This window comes from Oreochromis aureus, linkage group 4, assembly GCF_013358895.1.
Source record: "Oreochromis aureus strain Israel breed Guangdong linkage group 4, ZZ_aureus, whole genome shotgun sequence".
NCBI classification, from domain to species: domain Eukaryota; kingdom Metazoa; phylum Chordata; class Actinopteri; order Cichliformes; family Cichlidae; genus Oreochromis; species Oreochromis aureus.
In genome coordinates, this window is record NC_052945.1 from 4,614,776 (window position 1) to 4,639,199 (window position 24,424).

The 24,424-nt window shown below is 40.4% G+C and overlaps 3 protein-coding genes across 7 annotated transcripts; 2 read left to right on the top strand and 1 right to left on the bottom strand.

Moving 5' to 3' along the window:
- Nucleotides 1-311: 311 nt before the first annotated feature.
- On the bottom strand, nucleotides 312-13,368 carry map2k4a (mitogen-activated protein kinase kinase 4a). Of its 5 annotated transcripts, XM_031732211.2 has the most exons (13): nucleotides 12,961-13,368; nucleotides 12,087-12,122; nucleotides 11,138-11,170; nucleotides 7,298-7,400; nucleotides 7,033-7,207; nucleotides 6,816-6,935; nucleotides 6,608-6,727; nucleotides 6,462-6,513; nucleotides 6,253-6,380; nucleotides 2,342-2,419; nucleotides 1,347-1,495; nucleotides 1,163-1,208; nucleotides 312-1,064 (listed from the first exon to the last, which is right to left on the bottom strand). In XM_031732211.2, the coding sequence occupies exons 1-13, from the start codon at nucleotides 13,091-13,093 to the stop codon at nucleotides 951-953; spliced, it is 1,287 nt and encodes a 428-aa protein (XP_031588071.1). In that variant the 5' UTR covers nucleotides 13,094-13,368; the 3' UTR covers nucleotides 312-950. The 5 variants fall into 5 exon arrangements, with proteins under 5 accessions (XP_031588071.1, XP_031588074.1, XP_031588072.1 ...); XM_031732214.2 differs by lacking the exon at nucleotides 11,138-11,170 and having other exon boundaries at nucleotides 7,298-7,388; XM_031732212.2 differs by lacking the exon at nucleotides 11,138-11,170 and having other exon boundaries at nucleotides 12,961-13,367.
- Nucleotides 13,369-17,175: 3,807 nt separating this feature from the next.
- On the top strand, nucleotides 17,176-19,246 carry tmem220 (transmembrane protein 220). The gene is made up of 6 exons (XM_031732280.2): nucleotides 17,176-17,417; nucleotides 17,494-17,523; nucleotides 17,616-17,676; nucleotides 17,908-18,031; nucleotides 18,263-18,322; nucleotides 18,911-19,246. Exons 1-6 carry the CDS (start codon nucleotides 17,316-17,318, stop codon nucleotides 19,041-19,043), a joined length of 510 nt encoding a protein of 169 aa, XP_031588140.1. The 5' UTR covers nucleotides 17,176-17,315; the 3' UTR covers nucleotides 19,044-19,246.
- A 145-nt stretch (nucleotides 19,247-19,391) lies between these two features.
- Nucleotides 19,392-23,982, top strand: LOC116314296 (protein SCO1 homolog, mitochondrial). The gene is made up of 7 exons (XM_031732274.2): nucleotides 19,392-19,690; nucleotides 21,286-21,405; nucleotides 21,705-21,795; nucleotides 21,952-22,149; nucleotides 22,232-22,324; nucleotides 23,430-23,545; nucleotides 23,631-23,982. Exons 1-7 carry the CDS (start codon nucleotides 19,541-19,543, stop codon nucleotides 23,763-23,765), a joined length of 903 nt encoding a protein of 300 aa, XP_031588134.1. The 5' UTR covers nucleotides 19,392-19,540; the 3' UTR covers nucleotides 23,766-23,982.
- The last annotated feature ends 442 nt before the right edge of the window (nucleotides 23,983-24,424 follow it).

Genomic DNA, 24,424 nt, shown 5'->3' on the forward strand with positions numbered 1-24,424 from the left:
TAGGTTTTGCATATGTCATTAAAATTACTACCACCCCATTAAACTCATAAAGTTAAACTATGAACCAACACAATTACAAGTAAACAGTTAGAAGTAGTTAACAGTATTTGTACACCTCAAAAAGATGTTTAAAAAACACAGTCTGAACATGTGAAAGTTTTGTGCTTTTGTAGATTCACTAGGAATTGTATGGCACATGGCATAATTTAATATATTACATTTTTCTCCTTAAATAGATGTCTTTGTGCAGGTGCAAGTCACCTGGATCCAGGCAGAACAGACACTGTAAGAGTAAAGAGGCAGAACACACCTTTAACCTTCTCTCTCTTTATTCATAAATCAGCTTAGAGTCCACTGCACAGCGAGCACTGAGTGGACTGCGGGTCCAACATGACTCTGACTACCAACACTTTTAAACTGCTTTATACCCAGAGAAGCACAGTTCCATTAAGATACCAAACACGATGCTTTCGTTACATGAAGAGGTGGGAACATTTCACAAAGAGCATAATTCCAGTATGTCGAAGTGTCTCCATGATTTTTGGTTCTATAAATACAAGTTCCAGGGTTTTTTTTCCTGTCTTTAAATCACTGTTACTAAATCACTGAGATGTATCCTGATCAGGATGAGTCATGATTGATTGATTCAGCTGCTATTAATATTTAGGTGACTGTGCGTCTGTGCGTTTGTGAACAAGAAAGAAACAGAAGTGTGTTAATATACAGAAATGACTGAAAGGACACCACTTTTACTGCACGTGGTGCTTTTTTTTTCTTTTTTTTTTAGGCTTTACAATTCTCTTTTTAACACTGCAATAACGGGACCGAGCAAATTTACACAAGGACTTTTTTTTTTTTTTTTTTTTTTTAAATTACTTAGTTATCTCTTTTTGATGCTGTCGTTGCAGAGTGGTTTATATTTATGGATGAGTTCCTGTTTCATCTTGCTATCAGTCCATATACATGGGGGAGCTGGGAGAGGCCGGCATCTGATCCAGGATCCTGCAGACGTAACCGGCTACGTCGACTGAGCGCTCCTCGTACATCTGAATGAACGGATCTCTCTGAGGTGGATTAAAAAGAAACAAATTATTACATTAACTCAAATTCCTAGAAGAAAAATAAAAACATGAAAGGTTACAGTTACTTAACATGAACTCACCAGCAGCTCTTTGTACTTTGGCCTTTTTGATTCATCCTTTGTAAGGCTTGAGATGAAGATGAGAAAGCAGAGGTGTTAAATTATGGGAGGGTGCAGTTCAGTGATTAATCCACTGGGGGGCAGAAGAGAACACAGCACAGACTACAAAGAGACAGACATTCTTGTCTATGGAAGTCTTTCTTACCACACATTGACAAAGGCGATGAATTTGGGGGAGAAGCGCCTCTCCTCCGAGTTGCTGAGTTGCGGCGGGTCTCCTCTCACCACCTGGGTCAGCTGATCAAACACACTGTTCCACTTTGGGTAGGGAAACCGTCCCGTGGCCAGCTCATACTGAAACACATAGCAAGTTCAAGCACACTGAGAGCGGAGAACTACAAATATGGTGTAAATCTCAACATTTTCTGCAGAGTTTTATCATATTGCTTTATTTATTAATAAACATTTACTGCATAAAGCATCTTTGTTGTAGAGAAGACAGCAGAGGTGCTACTCTACACTATATTTAAATGTGCTAACAGTTTAAAGGTGAACTTCAGACCCTCCATGATTATGGTGCAGGTTTATTGCTCATACTGTATGCACTGTCATCATGGGCCTAATAAAAGAAAGGCTGCACCGTCTCTGGAAACCGTGAGGCTTTCAGATTGTGCAGCGATTGCCTTTTCTTCCTTTGTTCTGGTTTGTGTGTGCTGAAGGTGCTGCGTGAGGAAGCTGGAGCACTGAGTACAGAGAACCCTGTGCAAGCACAGGGAGAACGTGCAGCCTGCATGTGAATCCAGAACCCTCTTATTGTGAGGTTAGGATGGCAACCAATGTACCACCATATGAGATGTAATCCAAGAAGACTGGTTTTAGAACAAGTCTGCCACATTACCAAAACCAGTCACCACTGTTTTTTAAACTGTATCTAACAGTTTAACATTCAGTTTGCAAGAAATTTAAGTCTTGTTAAAGTATTTGGGGATTTTTTGGGGGGGAACCCCCCCCTCCCATAGCTTAAGGCTGACTCTGTTTGGCTTCAATGGGGATTTATTGCAACGATGCCCTCTGTACACGTTCCTGTGCTTCAGTTTCTAAACCAAAAGAACAACATGCAAAATAAGTAATATAATTTCCACAGTCATTTGTCCAGGTTCTTTCAGGACCCGAACAAACGTAAGGAGAGCTAAAACTCACCAGTGTGATTCCCAAACTCCAGACATCTGAGCGGACATCATAACCTTGCCGGGATGCGCTGGGGTCTATTCTCTCGGGCTGACAACAGAAACAGGAAGAAGCAAGCACCTTTAAATCGAACACTGGTTTTCAAGGAAAAGAAAAGCTCATCAGGGGGTTTTAGTGATGGAAACATACTATAAACCAGCGGTCCCCAACCTTTTTTGCTCCACGGACCGGTTTATGGCCAACAATATTTTCACGGACCGGCCTTTAAGGTGTTGCGGATAAATACAACAAAATAAAACCAGTACCGCTACCAAAAAAAAGAACATTTATTGCTAACACATGGGAAAAGACCCAGGGAAACAGAGTTAACGATAAAAACATTAAAAAAAAAAATAACGATAAAAACCCTGAAAACCATAAATTTCACACCCGAGCCTCAACTCCCGCGCCCCGGTACCAAACGGGACCGCTGCTATAAACCACACGTGTGTTCTTTAAAGATAAAAACAGTCTGAATCACTAACATATTAGCAAGTACATTATTCAAGTAATGTTCTGAGATGATGCATCTATGCTGTCGAACTGCTGAGACAGCCCCTGAGCAGGCTTATGCTCTGATCATAAGAGATAAACAGCGTGTGTCTTGGAGCCTTAGAAAAGGCATTAACGCAGCTTTGAATCACCTCCCAGGTTTGAAAGGTTTGCTCCTATAATGCAATAACTGAAAAATGTACTTTAGGTGCTGCAGGTCTTAGACACCACCAGAGGTCACTGTGAGTGTTCGGTTTAAAACCACACACCCTTTATTCCTCAGCATTAACAGAAAGAAAGCCCACAACATCCACAGTGCAAGGAGAGCACAAAGGATTACTTTAGTTTGGATTTTAGGATCTAACCCAAGTGTTTCTCTTAGATTTTCAGTTGCAGACAAGATGGCAAGAAAGAAATCTGTGTTTCCAAAACCAACAGCTAGCCCTGAGAGCACTAAACCAGCTCATCGTCTCTGGGCATGCTTTTGCCTGCACAACGGCATGCCATCAGCTCTGAGGTTTACGCACACAGCTCGCTGCCTCCTTCCTGCCTTGCGATGCTTCTTCTTCTGACATTATCAACCTTCACTTTGTCTCAGAGCCGCAGAACAGACACGGGAGCAAACTGCGTCAGAGAGCTGCAGAGGTCTCCTGCTGCAGCACTGAGAGAAGGAAGCACCTCGCTGGCCCATTTACAGGCCTGAATTAGAGGCTGATGTCACCCAGCTGAGTGGGACGCTCTGCGCTGCAGCAAGGCTGCTCGCATCTGCCAAGACTTTGTCTACACAACCACTGCACACAACGTTAGTGAGGAAATCTTTAGACAGCATTTTTTTTCATACCTGGGTTTTTCCTCTCCAGTAATCAGATTTGCATTTTGCCCTGAGAAACCAAACTTTATTAGGCTCTGAGCAAATCTGTAACAGTAGAATAATTGTGTGATACAACCACGACAGCATTCTTAGTCACAATCATCCACTACTAAACTACTAAAGTAAAAAGAAATTGGTTCAAATTTAATACTTTAATTAAGTATCTACAGAAAAAATAGAAAATTAGCCAAATTAATACAAACTTTATCATAACAACTAAACCTGTGAACAAGAGCTACTGGTCCTCTAAAGTCCAACGTCCACATGCATCCGGTACAGGCTATAGCCTGAGGTAAAGTGTGTGCTCTGTTCCCAGCTGCACCGAGGTCTGTTTTTCTACGTCACTGAGCCTGTAGTAACCAGCAGCACGGCGGTCGCACACCTGGTGTGTGTGCCAGCTGGAAACCAGAAACTGGAGCTGAGATTCCTGCACGCTGAGCTCACAGCCGTGGGAAGCTCCCGGGTGACTTGGTTCAAACAGAGTCATGAATGAAGCGCCCTGCCGCGGCCTTTGGGAGAGCGGAGAGCGTGCAGAGGAGGCGGCGTACCACCGGGTCCTAATATCGCCTAACCAAATTTAGAATGGAAACTGCTGCAGAGAGACAAGGAGGGCTAGGAGGTACGGAGGGTCAGAAGGAGGTGCCCCCCAGCTGACGTAACCTGCGGCAAAAATAACCTCAAACGATGATGTCACAATGAGATCACCTCTTTGAAAGCTTTGGTGTTGCATTCACACAGGCAAGCATGTGTACAACACACAATGTGATTAACGAGAATATTATCTGAGAAAAAACAATGTGAGAGATTATTTATCGTCAGCTGTCTGATCTGTACATTTAAAAAAAAAATGTTCATCAGCATTTTAAATATTTTTTCCAAATAATAGCAACAGATCTCCAAATATTCTACTTAAAGTTTCATAAAGAACTAAAAATCCTTAGAAACACATATTAGACTGTTTCTTAAACAACTTATTTTTTCTCCTCTAACAGGATTTCACGTATTGAGGATGGTGTCTCTGCCACAGACCATCTGCTGTTAAGACCTTCATGTGATATAACAGGCTGAACTGTTGTAACCTCTGACTGTCTGAGGAAGTCGTTTACAGTCAGCACAAAACACAGGAGGAACATTCAAGACCGCTAACTTTCTTACTGTTTGAGCCAGATATGTGACATTATTTAAAATAACCAGTTAATAGTTGATTGGTGTTCATTGTAACTCTACAGGCTCAGTTCTTGGATTCTACGACGTATTAGAAACCTTTGAGACTCTGCTTCAAAAATTCTGCAATTTATCAGATTTTTTCTGCAGATTTTTCAGCTGCACATTCATGCATCGACTACCCCATTCAACCACATCCCTGTGCTGCTAAATACCAGATCCAATTAACCAGCACAACACACTCAAAATATGCTGAACACAGGTTACCACGAAAAAAAAATTTTAAAAAAGGGAAGAAGCAAAACTTTTACAAAAGCAAAGCTTTTTAAATCCGGTCGGTGCAGTTTTTGAAATTAATGCTTCAAATAAGTACCTAGAGGTGCTTCAGCTCATTTCAGGGACTCTGATGTTTATGAAACCTGTTTGAAGCGATCGTTGCCGTGTGACTCGTGTCATTATCTCGTTGACAGCAGCCATTAGAAGATTGTGAACTGAGTCTATTATGAGATGGGCAATTTGCAGGAAAAACACAGTGAAGGTTCATTGTCTATCCCATCCCCAATCTCCCCAACTATCATTTACCCATAATGCATATTGTAGGGTATATTACAAGGTCTTTCTCAACCACTTTAAATTCAACTTTACTGGTGGCACTTTGTTTATTCAGTTATTCATGGTGCTCCAGTCAGGTATACAGAGAGCTGCATAAAAGCCAATTAGTTTTTCATTACTTTTTTAGCATCCCATTAACCCACCTCTGTCCTGAACTAGACTCTTACTGTGAAAATTTCAAGAGATCAGCAGCTTCAGAGATACCAGAGTCTTTATATAAGGAGAAGACTTGAGGAGTCTTGAATAGAAATCTTAGCATGTTTCTATTTAGAGCTCTTCTGAGATGAGCAGGAACAGGAACAAAGATTTTCAGACCTCATTTAGACCTAATTTCCAGGTAAAATTGCCCCAAAAATGAGCCAATTTTGTGTTTTGTTTTGTTTTTTTAATTGAATTTTTCTAGTGATTATAAGTTGTTTTAATGTTTCATTGACCACTGAAATTAACGTTATTGGCTCTTTCCAAGTAGCCACACTTTCTTCCATAAGAATAATGGAAATACACAATGACCAACATTAGAAGACACATTTTCTCCATCCTAATGTTTGACTCAAGCTGTGGGATTGTAGATGGTATATTGGAACGTGGTTGGTTCACTGAGTAACAGCATGAATAAGCAGGTGATAAATAAAGTGGTCAGTGACTGCACTACTGGTTTGTCAGAGCTGTCATTTTCCATGAAGCTCAATGGACTCGAGCCGATTTGTGCCTCCCTTTACTTCGCTAACCTCATCCTGTTACTCACCGCCATGTACGGTCTGCAACCGGCATCTCTGGTTTTGGCGATGGAGTCCACCAGCTGACCGCTGATGCCGAAGTCACACAGCTTTATGTTGCCGTTCCTGTCCAGGAGGATGTTTGATGGCTTAATGTCTAAGTTAAGAGACACGGCTGGTGAAAAGACACGCAATGATCCAAATGCATTACAATGGAGAAAGTCTAGTATCCTCTTACCTCTGTGTATAATTTTCAAGTTTTCTTTTAAGTGGTTAAGCGCCTTCACAGTCTGTAATATGCAAAAACAGAGTTTAGCACAACAAGATGATAATCAGGCTTCTTATATGCAAAACATGAGGAAGATTCAAGTCCAAAAAACTTACAGCTAAAGTTATTTTTCCTAATATTTCTTCTGGAATCACATCATCTAACGAGCCATATACAAACTTGTAAAATTTGTCTAACGAGGTAGCCATAAGTTCCATACAAATCCAGCAGTCCCCCTGAAAAAAAACAAGGAATATTCAGTCACTTGTTTCCTTTGAGGTGAGACATAATCGTTCATTCTGTAACAAAGTGACTTTATTTCACCTCTCTGAACAGAGCACCGTAAAACTGCACGATGTAAGGACAATCACTACTTCTCATAACCACGTCCAAGTCCATCAGCAGCTGCTTCTGTTCTCTCTCGTCGACTGTCGATCGAATCCTCTGAAAATAACAAAATGCTTCCATACGTATCAAACAGACTCACAGACATCGCTCCCATGTTCAGCTTTAGCTCCGACAGAGAAAGGGCAATCATCACCTTGACCGCCATGATCTGGTTACTCGGCTTGTGCACCATCTTGTTGACGGAGCCGTAAGCTCCTCGGCCGATCTCGCCCAGATCTTTGAGATCTTCGGCTGTGAAGTCCCAGTGCTGCTCTGGGGAGATCTTCAATTTTCCCGAGGACTCGATGCTGTGTGTCCTCAGCCTCTCTCTGAGGGGGAAGAAAGAAAGAGCCAGCAAAATAACGAGAAACTGGATGAACTACATTAACAGACACAAGCCTGGGGGAAAGCTCACTCACATGTGAGGGTTCTGGAAGGGCGGCCCGGCCGTGTTCAGTGTGAATCTAGTCATGGGTTTGATGGGAGGATTGGCAAAGTTCAGCTTCAGGGCTTTACGTTTACCTGAGCGAGAGAAACGTGAATCAAACGCCGAGGAAACGACCAAACTCATCCCACATGACAGCTCCGAATGATCAGTGATTGAAAACGATACCAACCATGAAATGAGGCGACACAAGGACTGGGTAGATGATTAAATGCATCCCAACCTTCTGAAATCTATAGATGACATGCTTTTTATAGATTATTGGGATCGGAACTGGCAACCTCTGCATCACCTGCGTATTTACAAAAATACTCATCTGCAAGCCTTCGAACATATTGTTGGTAATTTCGCCAATTTTTCTAAACTCAGCTAGCCCATGAAAAGACCAAAGAGATGAGTGTGTGAGCGGTGTAGCATTTCGGTTTCTCAGCAGGATAACTAAAACAGTCATAGGCAGACTGGCATGACATTCTTTACCAGAGATTGAGCCAACTTAGAAATTATTACTTTCTGGAGTCAGTCCATTCATCCATTATCTTCCACTTATCCAAGTCAGGGACGTTCTTGCAGTGAGGTTCGAACCACTGCGCTGTGGATTCAATCCACATCCAGAAACTTTTGAAAGGGTTCTTTACGATTGCCAAAATGCACATCTCAATATTATAAGAAAACCTATTCCATTCCATTTTCTTTATGTAGCTTTAAATCACAACAACAGTCTTCAGACGACCCCCTATGAGCAAGCACTTGGTGACAGTGAGAAGGAAAAACTCCCTTTTAAAAGGAAGAACTCTCCGGCAGAACAAGGCTTCTTTAGGTAGACGGGAAAAAAGGAAAATAAATATTAAGGATAATTTGGAAAAAGTCTAATGTTTAATGTCTAATGTCACCATCTTGAGGTTCTCAACAAAATAAAAAAAAATTCAAACTTCATGAATTGCAGGGCCCCAGTTTTACAGATTTATTGCATTCATCTTCATCAGACAACAATGCAAATAGCACCACCTGAGGTCACATGCTTCTAGTCACATGGATGTTGTTACCAACTGGAACATGAAGACAGGGGTAAACAAATCTGTCTTCGATATACTTCTGGATCCAGGGATTCAATCCATGCATGCTGCAGAGAGAATTTTCACCCCCAGTGGAGGTATGCAGTCTCAAACTGCACAACAGCATTAGCATGAACACACAGATTGGGGTTTATTGGATTAAGATAGGATTAATCCACCAATGAAAACAGTCCACAACAAACGAACAACTTCTACAGTTTAAATAATGTCTGCTTAAAACCACACTGGCTGTAGCTTTTAGGAAATCGATAAAAACACAGGCCGTTTTTATTTCTATTCAGGTTTTCATTAGGAAGAACTAATGCTGACAGCTCAGTCAGTACTTTTGGTCTTTTCATGGGAACAATATAACCCTCACCCAACCACATTTGTCATAAAGCTCATAATAATGGAATTTAAAAAAAAAATATGGTGGTATGATAAAATGCATTCTAAAGTCAGAAGTTTTATATGTTTGCAGTACTAGATTGTCTTTGTACGGGAAGCAGACAATCCTGTAATATTTCCATGTTGCAATACAGACAGGGTTTTTCCTGGCTGACTAGGCGCTTAAGCATGACTGAGCAACAAACAGAAGGCAATGAGTTATCTTGATTAAAAGGTCAGCGCACTTTCCTAATGTTTGTATTTTTTGTGATTTTTGAGGAAATGGACAAAAAAGTCTGATAATAACATTAAAAAGTTTACTTGGAAAACCAAGTGAATGAATCTCTTTTTGAATAAATCTACTATAATCAAAAAAATGCAAAATAAATAAATAAGTGAGTGAAGCAATCTCACTGACTCAACTGCAAATTTTAAAAGCAGGCTGATACTGGTGTACAGTCAGTTGCCAGTTTAGTATCATTAGCTAAAACTGAAATGGTCTACTTGAGCAGTCCTGCAAAAAATCCTCCCTCGTGAAGGTCGTTCAGACAGCTGTTCCAAGCACTCAATGTTGCCTCATCAAAACAATCAGGGTAAATCAAACAACAGAAACACCAATCATTCCCCTCCATTATGTCCTGGAGAACGTAATATAATGGGTATATATCTTTATAATTTACAACTCATACATTGAAAAGCTCCGCCTCTTTACTAAGTAAATCCAACATCTCCATTATGACACTTGATGATGTATAATAATCTTAAAAAAAAAAAAAAAAAACCACCTTAAAAGTGAAAGAATGAAGATAAAGTTTACTTTCAGGGAAATCTATGTTATTGCTTTACACAGGTGTTTGACCTGCAGGTACTGATATAAATGTGGTGGTCTAAATAATAGAAAAACCTGTCGGTATAATGCATACTTGAGTTAAATCCAAAGTCATCTGGTCCTCTGTTACCTGTGACATTCTCCAGAGACCAAAGACACAAAATAACCAAGCTCGATTGGATGACGACACCTTTCAACTCAGGGTTTAGGGGGCTACAACAGCAGAACATGGCCTAAGAATAAGTTTTCCCCGACTGGAGACTCTGCCAGACAACCCTCAATCTGCAGTTGGATGCGACAGACCTCAGACACAAGCTCTAGCTTCTTTCTTCACAAGAGGGGTGGTGTTCCATGTCCCTAACACCAGTCAGGGCAGCCGTGGACCAGACTACAAGGGCCCCCACTCAATCCGCAAGTAACCAAACCCCTACAGCTCCGCACGCAGTTGGTAGGAGTCACAGCGGGTACTATGAAGAGGAGGATTTACTGCAGGACTGCTAGGTTAGACCGTTTGGCTGTACAGAACAAATAAAATAGCAAATGAATGCAAACTAGGCACAAAAACCAGTGAGAAATGATCATGTCACCGTTTATGTTTCTCATAATCATAACTTGCATTACCATCTGGCTTTGTGCAAAACTCAGAATTTAAAGACTCAAATTTCCAAAGCATGTCAACAGTAGATGAAAAAAAAAATACCCAGACACTGATGTTGATGCAGAGACAGAAATTCAGCATGCTGCTTAAACCACCTCCACTTACAATGCAAACAGACCAACCCAAAGATAAACATGAAAGGGGGGGGGGGGGGTGTAGACAGAAAAAAATAAAATGAAATATATATTTGGAAACATGCTCCTCAGGCCAACTGCTCTGATTTCACCTTGAATCGAAGGACAGCTCACTCCACCCAAATACCACAGGAATGCGAGTGCTAGGTTTCAATGGAAGAAGTCGTGTGAAATGACAACTTCACAGTGTGTGTACCTTGTCTCGACAAGAAAGGGCTATGCTGGAGTGCACCAATGCCAAGGGGAGGAAAAAAAAGTAACACACACACTTATACAGGCACTACTTATGCTGGTTAGTTGCACACTGAAAACCAGCCACGTAGAGCTTCCATTGCACTTTTTAAACTGGTGTTTCTTTGCTTGGCAGAAGGGGGGGGTCCGTTGAGAGATCTCGTGCCAAAATATCAATGGAAGCTCTGAATTTTAGGCTTGTGCCGACGAGAACAGACACGCTTTTCCTGGAAGTGTGTCTGACAAAAAAATAAAAATAAAAGTCTTTTTGCGCAGCACAAAAATCCTGACGTGGACAAAACAAACATTTCTATAACTGCATGCGTCTGTAGCCTGATATATCCTGACATCTGACAAGGTCGTATTAAAAGCATCAGGTACTGGCACAAGCCTACTTGAACCCATCAGAAGTTTTGACTCAGATTAGTGAAGAACAGCAGGACAGACTCCCCCATACCAGACTGTCAGGCGGAAACAAAGGGATGAGAACTGTTGGTGCTGAAGCAAAAGAGATTTGGCTTACTTGGGGGAGCTCCAGACAGGTTTATCTGAAACCCTAGAGGTGAGAAGACAGCTTTTTATTTTTATTATATTTCACCTTCCATATGCCAGCCTGTGTTATATACCTCAAGAGATAGACTACTACTTTGTCAGTTTTGACTTTAACATCCCAACAACTCAAAAGCCAGAGAAGCAATTTACAAAAACTGCCCTGGCTTTAGTTTCGGAGCTGTCAAACATTCGGGTGCATCTATCGCAGGTTAAATGCATTTCCTGGATGGCAATGCACTGGCATGCATGCATGTTTATGAAACAAGCACTTGGAGCAGGATGAGGTGTCAGTCAGTGAAGGAGGAAAAATGGCCTGCAGGTAAAACTAAAAAGGAACGAGCATGACTTACAATGAAATTACAGTGAAATTATTTGAACTTAAAAAAAAAAAAAAAAAAACACCAACTGTGTGCATAAATAAAACACTTTTGTTTTTCCTCTTAGGGCAGCTCACCATCCATCAGCATCACGGGAGGAGTTAGGAATCGTTAGTTAGCAGCATTAAAATGAAAGATGAAATACAGTCAGGGAAAAGTAAACAGAGACAGGATTACGTGACGTAAATGTGAATATAAAAATCAAACAATCAAAGCACTTGAAGGTTATGTTATCGCTAACGTTAGGCTTAATTAACGTGGCATCAAGTTTATTATTGTGACAGCTACAAGGGCTGAAAAATGAGCATGCATCTCATTTACACTGATTACATTAAAATGAAATACACCTAATTCCAATCAAGCAATATTCTCCTTCATGATTCAGGGATTCTTACATCAGTATATTATGAGATTTTATTTTCTAAATCAAGAGTATGTAATAGCCGTTTCATTTTCCCAAGAATTTACTATCCAGATTAAACACTGTATTTTTAAAGTCATCTGCTTATCTGACTCTACTAAGTCAAGGAAGTGTGTAGCTACCTGTTTCACTCTGACATCTCCAGCAGGTGTTGGACTCTGAAAGTTAAAATGAGAGACTGTTTGTACAAAAACCACAGCATAGGTAATGAGCATTTTCGTGTGGTGGTGCGGGGAAAGCCTTCACTACTGCCTGCACAAGCAAGTATGGAGATGTGCTGCACGGAGTTGCATAAACCTGCTGCTTAATAGATCTGCAAATAATGCAGCCAATATAACTAAACTCCAATAACGAATCCAGCTATTTAACTTGCGTTATTTCCATCAACGTACAGCAAATATTTCTGAGAAAATCTTAATCGTAGGGCGTTTTGATAAAGTCAGCCTACGTGACACTAACATAACTGAGGTGCAAGCCACCGTGTACGTGTGGAAGATCATCTTGAATGTCAAGAGTGCTGCAACCCAAGTGCATTCAGAAACACTGCTCTAATCTAAGCTGAACAGTGTCCCTCCACTGTCTGTGTTATTTACCAACATAAATATTTTTAATAGGTTTATGTGCGATAAAGAAATATCACCGCTAGCTAAAATTGCCTGTTTTTGTAATGCAACTTGGCGAGATTATGTCCAGGCAACAGAAAAACAGGATGCAACGGGGCAATAAAACACCAAAAAATGGTAACAAGGACATTTAGCTCGTTAGCAAAGAAATTATAAATTGATTATTTTTCCAATTGGTGAACTCGGAAATAACAGCTCTCCTGTCTTGGGGGGGAATGCTAGTCCGCTCCCTTGGGAATGTTTTTCAGTCCTGGGAGTAGCCTGAGCCTCCCACGGCTAGCCTTGCTAACATTAACCTTCACTGCAGCAGAATGTGAGCCCTCCCCTCCTCCTCCAGCTTCACCAGAATATTTTCCCACCACCTCCCACTTACCCTGCATGCTGCTCATGGTGGTAATGTGCTGGGACTGGGACTGGTGCTGCTGGTGTGCTCCTGCGTTGTTGCTGCTGGGTGTTGTTGGGTTGTTAGGGCTGGGAGTCGCCATTGTTGTGTGTTTGAATTCCATCAGCAGCACCCGGAGCTGCAATGCAGAGACTCGGAGAGCAACTTCACTCCCTTCCTCACGGCCACTCTAACCGCTGCTAGGCTAACAGCCGCAAAAAAAGGCAGGCAGCGGCGCTTGAAATGCCGTAAATTGCTACAGCTTTTTAAAACGTCACGGCTACGTTAAAGGCCACCTTTGAACCAACGTTAACAAAAACAAACATCCAGCCAAGCTAGGCTAACTAAACTGGCTATCCCAGAGGCTTTACGACCCGCAATCAGCTGACCAAATGACACTGACATGTCAACACCCACCGTAGGGAGGGCTAATAGTGCCAACCTGAAATGCGTCAATAAATAATTCATTATCCGTGACAGGAATTAATAACAATTGGAAATAAATTACTTAATTTATAATTAATTATATTATCATCATTAAAGGGTTACAATATCATTTAAAACATATTTAATTATTCTTTTTTAATTGTTTGACTATTTATTTAATAATTGATTAATATTTACAAAGCACATAATAGATCTAATTAGAGTGTCTTTCAAAATATGTGCCCATTTTATAAGCAACTTTAAATGACCCATTATTGCAAAATTCTTTTGAAAAGGCATAAAACACTGGACTCATTTGGAAGAAGGTGGTGAAAAACTGTACACCAGTATATTAGATATAATATAATAATTAATCAACAGACTGTTCTGCAGATCTCTCTTAAAAACACTATAAATGTGTACATAACTCTCACTTCTCATTAAAAAAAAAACCCCCACATCATATTTGTTTGTTTGTTTGTTTGTTTGTTTGAAAAGTGAAAAGGTTATGAGTTTTTTCCCTAAAATATTTTCAGTGTCAGTTCATTATATGAACATCAGGTATAAAGACAAGCAAGTCTGATGTATACCTGATGTATACCTGATGAAGCGATTAACACCTCACGACCAGCTCCCGATCATCAATCGTATGGTTGCAAGAAAATCAAACCTGTTTGAAATCCTGTTGCCCCTCGTGAGGGTGTCAACACAGCCTCTCACACTGCACACTCGCAAACACAGAAATGGAAGTGAAAAAGACAGAGTAGAATGACAGTGCAGTGATCTGGACACAAGCGATGGAGGCACAACGAGCCTTTTCGAAGTGGCCTAACAAAATTATCATGACCAAAACAACCTTGAAAAGATTTGGATGGACATTGCTGCTCAATCATAGCTGCCTGGTCAATGTTTTTCATTAGCAATTTAGCAAAGTTGATGGTGGTGGTGTGTGTGTCTGTGTGAGTGAAAGCCAGAGAGGGAGAGACAGATTTTGTGTTATAAGCTTCATGTTATGGACGCACAGTTTGAGCACTCAGGTCGCATCAGAGCATCGGGCTGTATAGTGTGAGACCCTGCATCGTGACCTATGAACTTCTAACCCCTGCGATTCAATCGTACAGTTTGAGCAGGAGCTGAATAACGCAACTGAAAAAAATCGCACAGTGTATGCCCAGCTTAAGATAAGTATATCCTGTTTTTACCCTCCATTTAGGGATTAGAGTCGTCCTTGAGGGCTTTAAAAACAGAGTGCTGGGAATAGGCTTCTTTTCAGGTGTGACGAGCTCTGACAGCCTGGTCAGCTCATACCCGCTAAGGCAAACTGGCTGTTAGGCTAACCTCAGATCTCCAAAAACAATGGAGCACTTATCCAAGTAGGCTCTACCTTGACAAATCATTTAGACATTTGAAGATTATGTCACTACATTTGGACCTAAAAAAATAAATTGAAAAAAAAAAAAAAACGTAAAAGTGTATTTGGTGAAAGAAAAAAAACAGCATTTAAATATTTCACTTATACTTTGGCTCACCGTCCTCCATCACTATCAGTTTTGATTTTAGTCAAAATGCGTAATGGGATACCTGGCAAGTCCACACCAACACTAACTGATTGTGGCAGTCATCAATTCTCTGTCTTGACTTGCTGTGCAGGGTAACCAATCATATTTCTAGAGTCTGTTGGCGATTGACAGCTTAATTTATTCCATGATGCACTGCAGTACAGGAACGACAAAGCAATTAAAGTGTGAAATAACTGAATGTTTTTAAATAAAATGAATGGATATTTATTGAATTAATGATATTTTATTTATTTACTGCATGATTTCATTCATGTCACTTTATTTATTTATTTATTTATTTCATTTTGGCATCTTTGTGCCTCCATACAGTAGCGGCCGACACGCTGCAGCAGACAGAACCGACGTTCAACAGAGTTTGTTTCAAAATAAAACACAGCAGTGCTTGGCTAAAATGTATTAGGAGTCACATCAGTGTCCTTCAGAGATAATATAAGCAGGAGATATGACACAGAATCCTGAATTACATTTTATGGAATAAGAGTAAATTAAACTGAAATTAAACTGAAATTGAGGTAAATTGAATATATTAGATTAAAAAAAGAAGTATCTAGTGGAGTTTCACCTCATTTCAGCTCACTGCCACATTGATTAAACCTGTTTGTGACTCAGTGTGCTTTCAGTGTACTCGCCTACAGAATGGGTCAAAGCGTGCCAAGAATCATCCCTCACAGCGGTACATGAAAACACTGAAATTACCAAAAGCTTTTGAACATGTTGCCCTTCTTCCTGGAAAAATCTGCAAGCTTCAGGCTGGATACATGTTAAGGTTGCACTGAAATTCATCTGAGGTGAAACCTTTTTGTTTCTTGTTATGACCTGGATGCTGTGTTCACTCCTTATACTTCGTATAGATCACAGTTAATTTAGATAATTCTCGAAATATCTGCGTGGTACATTTAAATTAATATTCAGGGCACACTTGATCATCACAGTAAAGGACAAAAAGTGAAACTAGAGAAAAATCAGTGAGAAGTGAGAGAGCAGTGACCCGGGACCAGCACCTGCTAAACTGTCTTGTTGTTGCTGCTTCGCTGCACCTGCTGTCACTTTGATTTGCACCAAAGTAATGGATTCACAATGGTGTGTGCACACGTCTAAATCAAATTATTTATTTTAATGCAATTTACTACCACAAAGTTTGTGGGCATGAAACATATAAACAAAATCAAACTTTACTGGTACAATATAAGAGTCAGAGTCTCTTGACTTAATGCAAAAGTGTTAAAGTTGTGTTTACACATTTATGTTTAAAAAACAGAAGAAGAATTAAAAGTATTTAAAAATCTAAGCAGCTTTGTTCGCTTTATTATAGATTTTCAGACATTTTTTTCTTTTCTGGTCTTTTTTCTGACCAGTGACAAGGTTTATACTCATGGTGCTTTTATTTTGTAAAAAACACCGGAAATCATTGCAGCAACATATCCGCCCGGCCGCCATATTGGTACGGGGAACCACCGTAATTCCTACCGCATTATTAAGGCATATATATCATAACCGGGATCTCCATTATTAAGATGAAAATATCTGATCTGTCAGAAACGTCAGACACTGGAGACAAATTACAGCAAACCTTCAAGTTTCCATATCAAAACACACACAGAGAGAAGGCGCTTCTGTAAAATGATATTTAACTGCATGCTTTGTGTAAGTAATGTCGAAACATAGCCTGTTCCTTTTTGCGGTTTTATTTTGAACATGTTAAAATAACACAACAACAACAACAACAAGAAAAGACAAAAACACAATAAATCAAACCAAGCATGAGGAAAACAGAATAATCATCATCCCGATAAAGCATTTAAAGGATTTAGATCATATTTCCCTGCTGTGGAGAAACTAATCAGCACCTTTACAGTAGCAGAATATGAAAACCTCTCCCTGATTCCATCATTAACTGGTCTGAGAACCCGCTGCAAGATGGCGGCGGCAAACACGCGTCTGATCTTCTAACAGACTGACGTCACTGCGGACTTTTGGAATGTGTCCTCGATTTATTGATCAAGGCGTCCAGGAATAAAACGGTCCCGGGTTTATTTGAAGCTTTCATACACATGTTTGTTTGTTTTAGAAGCCGCCTGCGGGATATGACATATTAAATTAACAAATGTAATCACTTTTTTTTGCCCATTATGGAAAATTATACAAAATAAAAGGTAAATATATACATAAAATAAAGAAATAATTTAACAACGCGATAGTCGCCTGAACCGTCAGCAGACGTGGTAGATATCGAGCAAACCCCTCACTGTTTTGACAGCTTTGCGGAACTGCAAGTGGGCTTGCTTTCTTACGTGTGCACGTCCCGTTGGCCCGGGCGGGGAAGTGAAACACTAAGCAGCTATGGGAGAAGTTTGTAAGGAGAGGAAGCCGTGGCTTCGTGTTGTTTGGCAAATCTGCAACGTTTTCATGTGTTTGTTCTTCGCTCTGGCGTCGTACGTTCAGGTGAGAGTTTGATTTTTTGTCCTCTCAGCACTTCTTTGAACTGTGATCAATAACTTGTCCCGACTTCCCGCTGCAGATCAATGATCCAGATGCAGGTTTATGGATGGTAAGATTACACTTTACACTTTTTTTGGTCCATGTTATTAGACATTTTGATCTTTTTGCACAGTTTATTATAAACACCACCCTCTTTTTCAGGCTGGTTACGGCGTCCCTGCTGTTCTGTGTGCGTGTATTGTTGTGAAGCCTCATGTGACAGGTACAGGGATGAGTTTGGAGTCATTTACTAGTAGATGCTTCGCTTATTAACAATAAAGTCCTCATAAAGGGCATGAAGCTGGTATCTTACGTTGCTGCTGAACTTTACTCCGGTGCATTTCCCCACTGCTCGTAGCGCCACCCTGCGGCTGTATCCTGACTGTGCAGCTCGTTGCAGAGTTTGGGTTTTGATTTAAATTATTTTGCGTTCTTTATTTTGTTTCCTTTACAGAGACTTTGCCCTGGAGGCGTGTTGCTGACCTTCATGTGATGATTTCCAGTGCGATCAGTGCCATGTTGGGATGGACGCTGTACAAAGAGCGAATCACACAGATCTTTCAGAAGGAGGAGGGCAGGTACGCCACACCTCACCTGATCTGAGAAAAACAAACCGTTTAAGCATTTTTAGGCTCTCCATTCAAAAAAACGTGCTGCCTATCAGTAGGTATAACTATAATGAAGCTTCACTTCATTAAAGGCAATCAGCTGTATCATTATAGTTTAATTCTGTATAAAACACTAATGTAACATATTTTGCAGATTATTATTTTTATACATTGATATTTAATATAGTTTTATCCCTTTAGAGAATTTTCAGGTCTCGTTTTGACTGCATTTTGGCTCCTCCTGTGTCGCCATTCTGGAAGGTAACAGATTTAGTTTGAATCTTATGTATTTGAATCCATTCTATAGAAGAAGATTAGTACAACTGGAGAGGGGTTTGAAAAACTCCAAAGTTTCCATCTTATACTGGCAACTTTACAAAATATTTTTGCCATTTGTTGTTTTGTTTTTTCTTATAACTTTTTGATTATTTTTTTCTTTTTTACTTTTTAAAAACTTAACTTTCTATAGGTTTTCTTCTGTGTGTGTATGTATATATAATATATTATAATAATTAGCATAATTAGTAATATGAGATTTTTTTACAAAAAAAAAATCCTAGTGATTTTTCTGGTCATTTTTTTTGTTCCTTTTTCTAAGGTAAACTCAGAGAATATCCAAATGTTACCTCATATTTTTGTGTCAAAAGAATACCCTGTTCATGTCTTTTAAATTTAATCTTAGCTAATAAATTTAGCATTGTTAATTAATTTCTTTTTTCTTTTTGTTTGTTTGTTGTTGTTGTTCTTTTTTTCTGCCTACATTGAGCCTATAACTCAAACATACCTTTTTGTCCTTTATATATCATCTGCTCTCTGTTTTCCTCCCCCCTCATCTCCTCATTTTGTCAGAGCTCCTGTCGGGATGCTCCGAGTCTCCACAGCTGCTGCCATCACAGTCTTCCCATTTGTGGCCTGGCTTTATTACCACATCAACAAGGATCTGAGATCAGACTGGCCTTCACACTGTACAACTGCGATTTAGACATCAGCCTGTTTTGGCTGATGAGACATGATTAAACACAAATCTATGACAGCTAAAATGCACTAATCCGTTTGAGTTTTTATTGAACACTTTTGTAAAATAATTAATAAAAATAAAAAAGTTTATTACTTAAACTTTATCTCCTGTTAAAGCAAATGTAATTTTCAAGTGAAATAAAATAAAATAAAGTGAATTTAAGACCAGTCTAGTCTAAAAGTAAACTTTTTTCCATTCTTCGGGTGGCAGCATAGACACGACCAAATAGACAGTAGAAGAAGAAGGTTGTGACGTAATTTCCTGTGTTTAGTAACCGGTCTCTGGCTACGGATCTGAGATCAGCTACTTTTGCGCGTAGTGGCCGATTTAAAACTAGCACCGCTGCAGTATAACTGACCTGAGAACGGAGGCTAGTCCGCAGAGTTTCTGTTCACTTCTCATGCTTTACCAAAGCTGCAGCTGCTTCCTGGTTGTTGCAGCGGTTCTGTTCAGGTCCAGACATGGCTCTGAGTGTGCTGTATCACAGCCTGGGCTGCCGGCTGCTTCATAGCAGAGTCTTACAGAGTCCGGCGAAGCTTACGCTCGGCGCTTTACCGAGACAGTCGGCCCTGAAACACACGCTGTCCCCGCGGAGAACTCACTCCTACCTGGTAGGTCAAAGCTGCCTGTGTCCGCGGAGCTAGCACACTTCATTGAAACATTTAACAGTTTATAGTCATGTGGCAAACAGTCAGATGATCCGGTCTTTCTTTATAGTTTAACCAGGTTTTGTTTAGTGACAACAATTTCAAATACTATAGCAAATAATTTTGGTGTCTTTGTCGGGGGGGAAAGCACTCAATAATTTAGAACCATCTCCATTTACACCTGCTTCACCTCCTGAAAGCACCACCTTAACCTAGTTTGGAAACTAGATGAGCCACAGACACGGGGCCAAGACCTGGATTAAGCTCAGTGCTGGACGAAGATCCATTTTCAGTCCCGTGTCAGGGAAACTGGTTGTTCAAGCTGATTTATTATAGAAATTTCCAGCTCCACATATTTATTCTTGGACGTTACTACAGTAGTTTTACATATTTCCCATTTCAAATTGAGCCTTATTTGTCCTAAATAAGCAGTTTGAGCTCTAACAAACTTTGAGACACCCTTTTTCCTGATTGGCTGCCCCTCGATACATTGCTCACATTGCTCTTTGACATAATAAACATGCAAAAGTAGAAAATATGTGAGAAACGTGAGTGTTCGGAGCAGTTCATCTCCACTGTTACCATCCCTGTGAACACTGGTGCTTGGTGACATTGATATCACAGCTGTGGACGTGCACAGTATTTGATGAAATATTAGCTCTTGAGTTCCATAACTTGGGAAAGACAGCGCGACTGGTGTGATCAGGCCATCAGGAACTTCAAGATTAAACCTCTTTGTTTCCTGTATGGACCTCGTAGTATTTTTATGTGTGCGTGTCTGGCGTGAGTTGAATTGTGTGTCATTTATGTCAAAGTAGGCAACAAGGAGGGAGTCCACACAAGATGTTCACTTAATAAAAGATGATTTATTAAACATGCCTTGAGGCAGTGGGCGGGTTGTCACATTTAGGAATAGACAGATTTACACAGTCGATATAAAAAGTAATCAAAAACCACTAAATATAAAAAGTACATACAAATAAGATAGTAATAATAAGGTAGCAGCTTTGGTAATGCTAATAAGGGAGTGTAGCTAATTAAGCATTAAGAAGTGTAATTATTACGCTGGTGCATATGTAATGCCTACTGTATGTAAAGCTTACTGTCACAAACCTCGGTTTTAGATTGAACCTTCAGGGCAGCAGTGAAATCCAGCGTCTTTCAGCTGAGACAAGAGGAGAAGATAAAAGTCATTCTGTCGAAAGATCACTTTAAAGCAGTAACCTATGCCTCATTTATGAGCGCTGAGCTGTTAGAGGTCCAGGAGTAGAGATGACTCTCGGTGCAGTTCTCATTGCTGCAGAGGGGGGCGCTGCTGTTCCTGAAATCAGAGATAAATTCCTTTGTTTTCAAGACTTACAGCAGTGACTTTAAGTAGTTAAGAGGCTGTTTTAACATTACTGCCCATCTTAGCAAGGAGAAATGCATCAGCCACATTGATGACACCCCCATATATCCACTGACTTCATCATCTAAAACTGTGGTCATGATTAATTCCAGCATTTTTATATTTTATGACTTAAATCAACTCACAGCTTCCTGTGCTTGCTCATTAACAGATGAATGTGAGTCAGCGGCACACCTGCAGAGCAACGCAATGGAAGAATCAACACAGCTTAAGAACATTTTCCTCGATGCCTCCTCCACCCTCATCAGGAGATAAGCCAAAGAAGTCTGGGGTAAGAGTTAAACGTTTATGTTACAGCTGATCCCCACCATGATCGACTCCATTTGTTCTCAATTGAAATTTTCAGACATTAAATAAGTTGTAAAGGTTCCTTTTGACTGACATTAGGGCCTGTAGTAGCAGTCTGTAGCAGTCTTCTCCCAACCTCAGCTATACCTGATTTATTTAAGGTGACCCAAAGGATATGGAGCTGTTAAAATAAGCTTACCAAGAGTTTATTTGCAGGTAGAGAATGTCACGAGATAAATATCTCTATAACTATCCTTTTGCTTCCTTTTACTCTCTTTAAAGCCTGTGACGTGGAAATCGTTAGCAGTAACGTTTGCCATCGGTGGTGCGCTGCTCGGAGGGATGAAATATTTCAAGAAAGAAAAGGAAGAAAGTAAGTATTTCACTGGTTAATGTGCTCTAAGACTAAACTTCAATGCCTGTATGGAAAGAAACAGCAGACAAGCCGTGTATTTTATAGATATAAAGGTTAAATAAAGTGATGGGGGCCCTACATGCCCCTCCTCTGTGACTCTGTTGTAATTGGCAGTGATTGAAAAAGAGAGGAACAAGTCAATAGGGAAGCCGGCACTGGGAGGCCCGTTCTCACTCATCGACCACAACAACAAGCCCACCAAGAGCGAGGACTTCCTCGGCCAGTGGATCCTCATCTACTTCGGGTTCACTCACTGCCCCGACATCTGCCCGGATGAACTGGAGAAGATGATCGAAGTAGTGGATGAAATAGGTATTTAAACTGGTTTTTATTTGCAGCGAGAAGTCAAAGTCCTGATTTTACTCAACATTTGGCGTTTTTTGGTGTTTTGCAGACAAAATAAAAACGTTGCCAAACTTGACGCCGATCCTCATCACCATCGACCCCGACAGGGACACACCCCAGGCCTTAGCTACATATGTGAAAGGTAAAAAGGCAACGTGATCAAACTGTGCCTCAGTAGACGCACATGACATTTTCCACTATGATATCACGGCTCCGTCTTAGTTTTCTCTAATTTTTGTAACTGATCTTCTCAGAAGAAAAGCCAAGGTATCAACTGAACCCCTGCTTTTATAGAACCATTAGACTTCTGCTGTAGTGATGTGGTTGAATATGAAAAATAGAATATTTTTAATTTTCATTACAAAGAACACCTCAGTGCTCCTGTGTGTGTATTTATATGTACAAAACTCTTATGTAGCTAAATACCAAAGTCTGATAAACTGATGCAGGAAGCTAACAGCATGTCTTTATCCTGTCTTCCTTCTCTCACACCAACTGGTCGCAGCAGATGGCCCCGCCCCTCCCTGAGCCTGGTTCTGCCGAAGGTTTCTTCCTGTTAAAAGGGAGTTTTTCCTTCCCACTGTCGCCAAAGTGCTTGCTCATAGGCGGTCATATGATGGTTGGGTTTTTCTGTGTATATATTATTGTAGCGTCTACCTTACAATATAAAGCGCCTTGAGGAGGAAAATCAACACATTTCTGTTCATCCAGTGGTCAAAAATAACAGCAGACGGACACATGCAGACATTTCTGACAAGTAACGTAACACAAAACCTTTACTGTACACAGATCGATCGCCCTAAAAAGCACTCTGAGCCAGGATCACCTGATGGTCAGACTGTGAGAGGACAAGAATTGATTCTGTTTGGTCTGTTTGTGCTTTTTATGGTTAATGATTTAGGATAATAAGAAATAATGTGACTTATGTGAGCAGTGTTGCAGTGGTTAGCACTGATGCCTCACAGTGAGGTGGTCCTGGGTTCTGTGTGGGCTCGAGCTCCAGTGACACTGAATGGAATAAGTGTTGAAAGTAAAACCAATGCAGCTGTGCAGAGGTTCAGATCAGGGACAAAAAAAGTTGCAAATAAATGAAGTTTTTGATTTTGGAGTTGTGGTTGCAGGTCTGCAGGTGACAGTGGTTTGTGTTGATTAGAGCTTCTTGATAAAATCTGATTATTATGCTGTCATTTAGCTGCTTTAATCCTGTGTTTGTGGATGTTAAACATGCTTACTGTCTCATCTTTCAGAGTTTTCCCCAAAGCTGATTGGTCTGACGGGAACGACGGCTCAGATCAATGAAGTTTCCAGAGTGTACAGAGTGTACTTCAGTCAGGGGCCAAAGGATGAAGACAACGACTACATCGTGAGTTGCCGTCTGCTCTCGATCAGCTCTCAGAACCTCCTGCGATTTCCTTCAGTTACTAACTTTATGTGTCTGTCTTCTTTAGGTCGATCACACAATCATCATGTACCTCGTGGGACCCGACGGAGAGTTCGTGGATTATTTCGGACAGAACAAAAGAAGTGTGGAGATCATCAACTCGATAGCGGCACACATGAGGAGGTTCAAGAAGGGAAAATGAGCAGCAGCCCATTAAAGCGGACTCATCCTCAGGCGTGTCTGTGCACCACTGCCGTCTTTGCTTGGCTTTTATTTATTGTGGATACACTACTCCATAAAGATACATATCTGCAGTGACACTCGGAGGTGTGCAGTATGCCTGATATTTGCATTTTACTTTCTATGATTCTGTGATCATTTTGCATAACTGTGGAATAAAAAACAAACCCCACACACAGCTTTTTAAGTTTTTTATTTTAAGCTTGAATGACAAACATCTAGCTTCATATTTTTAATGTTTGATTTTTAAATTAAAAGTGGACCTATTCTTTTTTTTTTTCTTTCTTTTTATATTAAAATGGCTAAAATTTCAAATAATGTGTCAACATGCATGTGCGTCACACATTAAGGCTTCAGACTCGGACGACTCTAAATCCTCAGTTTCAGCCTGTTTTCTTCACCACTGTTTCCTCTGTAACATGCTACAGAGCATGTATATCTATAATGTGTTCACCTTGAGCAGCCAATCAGAAGATCTCGGGCTTAACAGGCAAGTGATGTGGGCTAAAACAGCTTGTTTCAATGAGAGGATTGGAGGGACTGCACCAAGGCCCAGTACAGGCTAAATAAGGATTGTTATTGAACAGAGAATCATGCAAAGCTGCTCTAGTTGAGTACAAG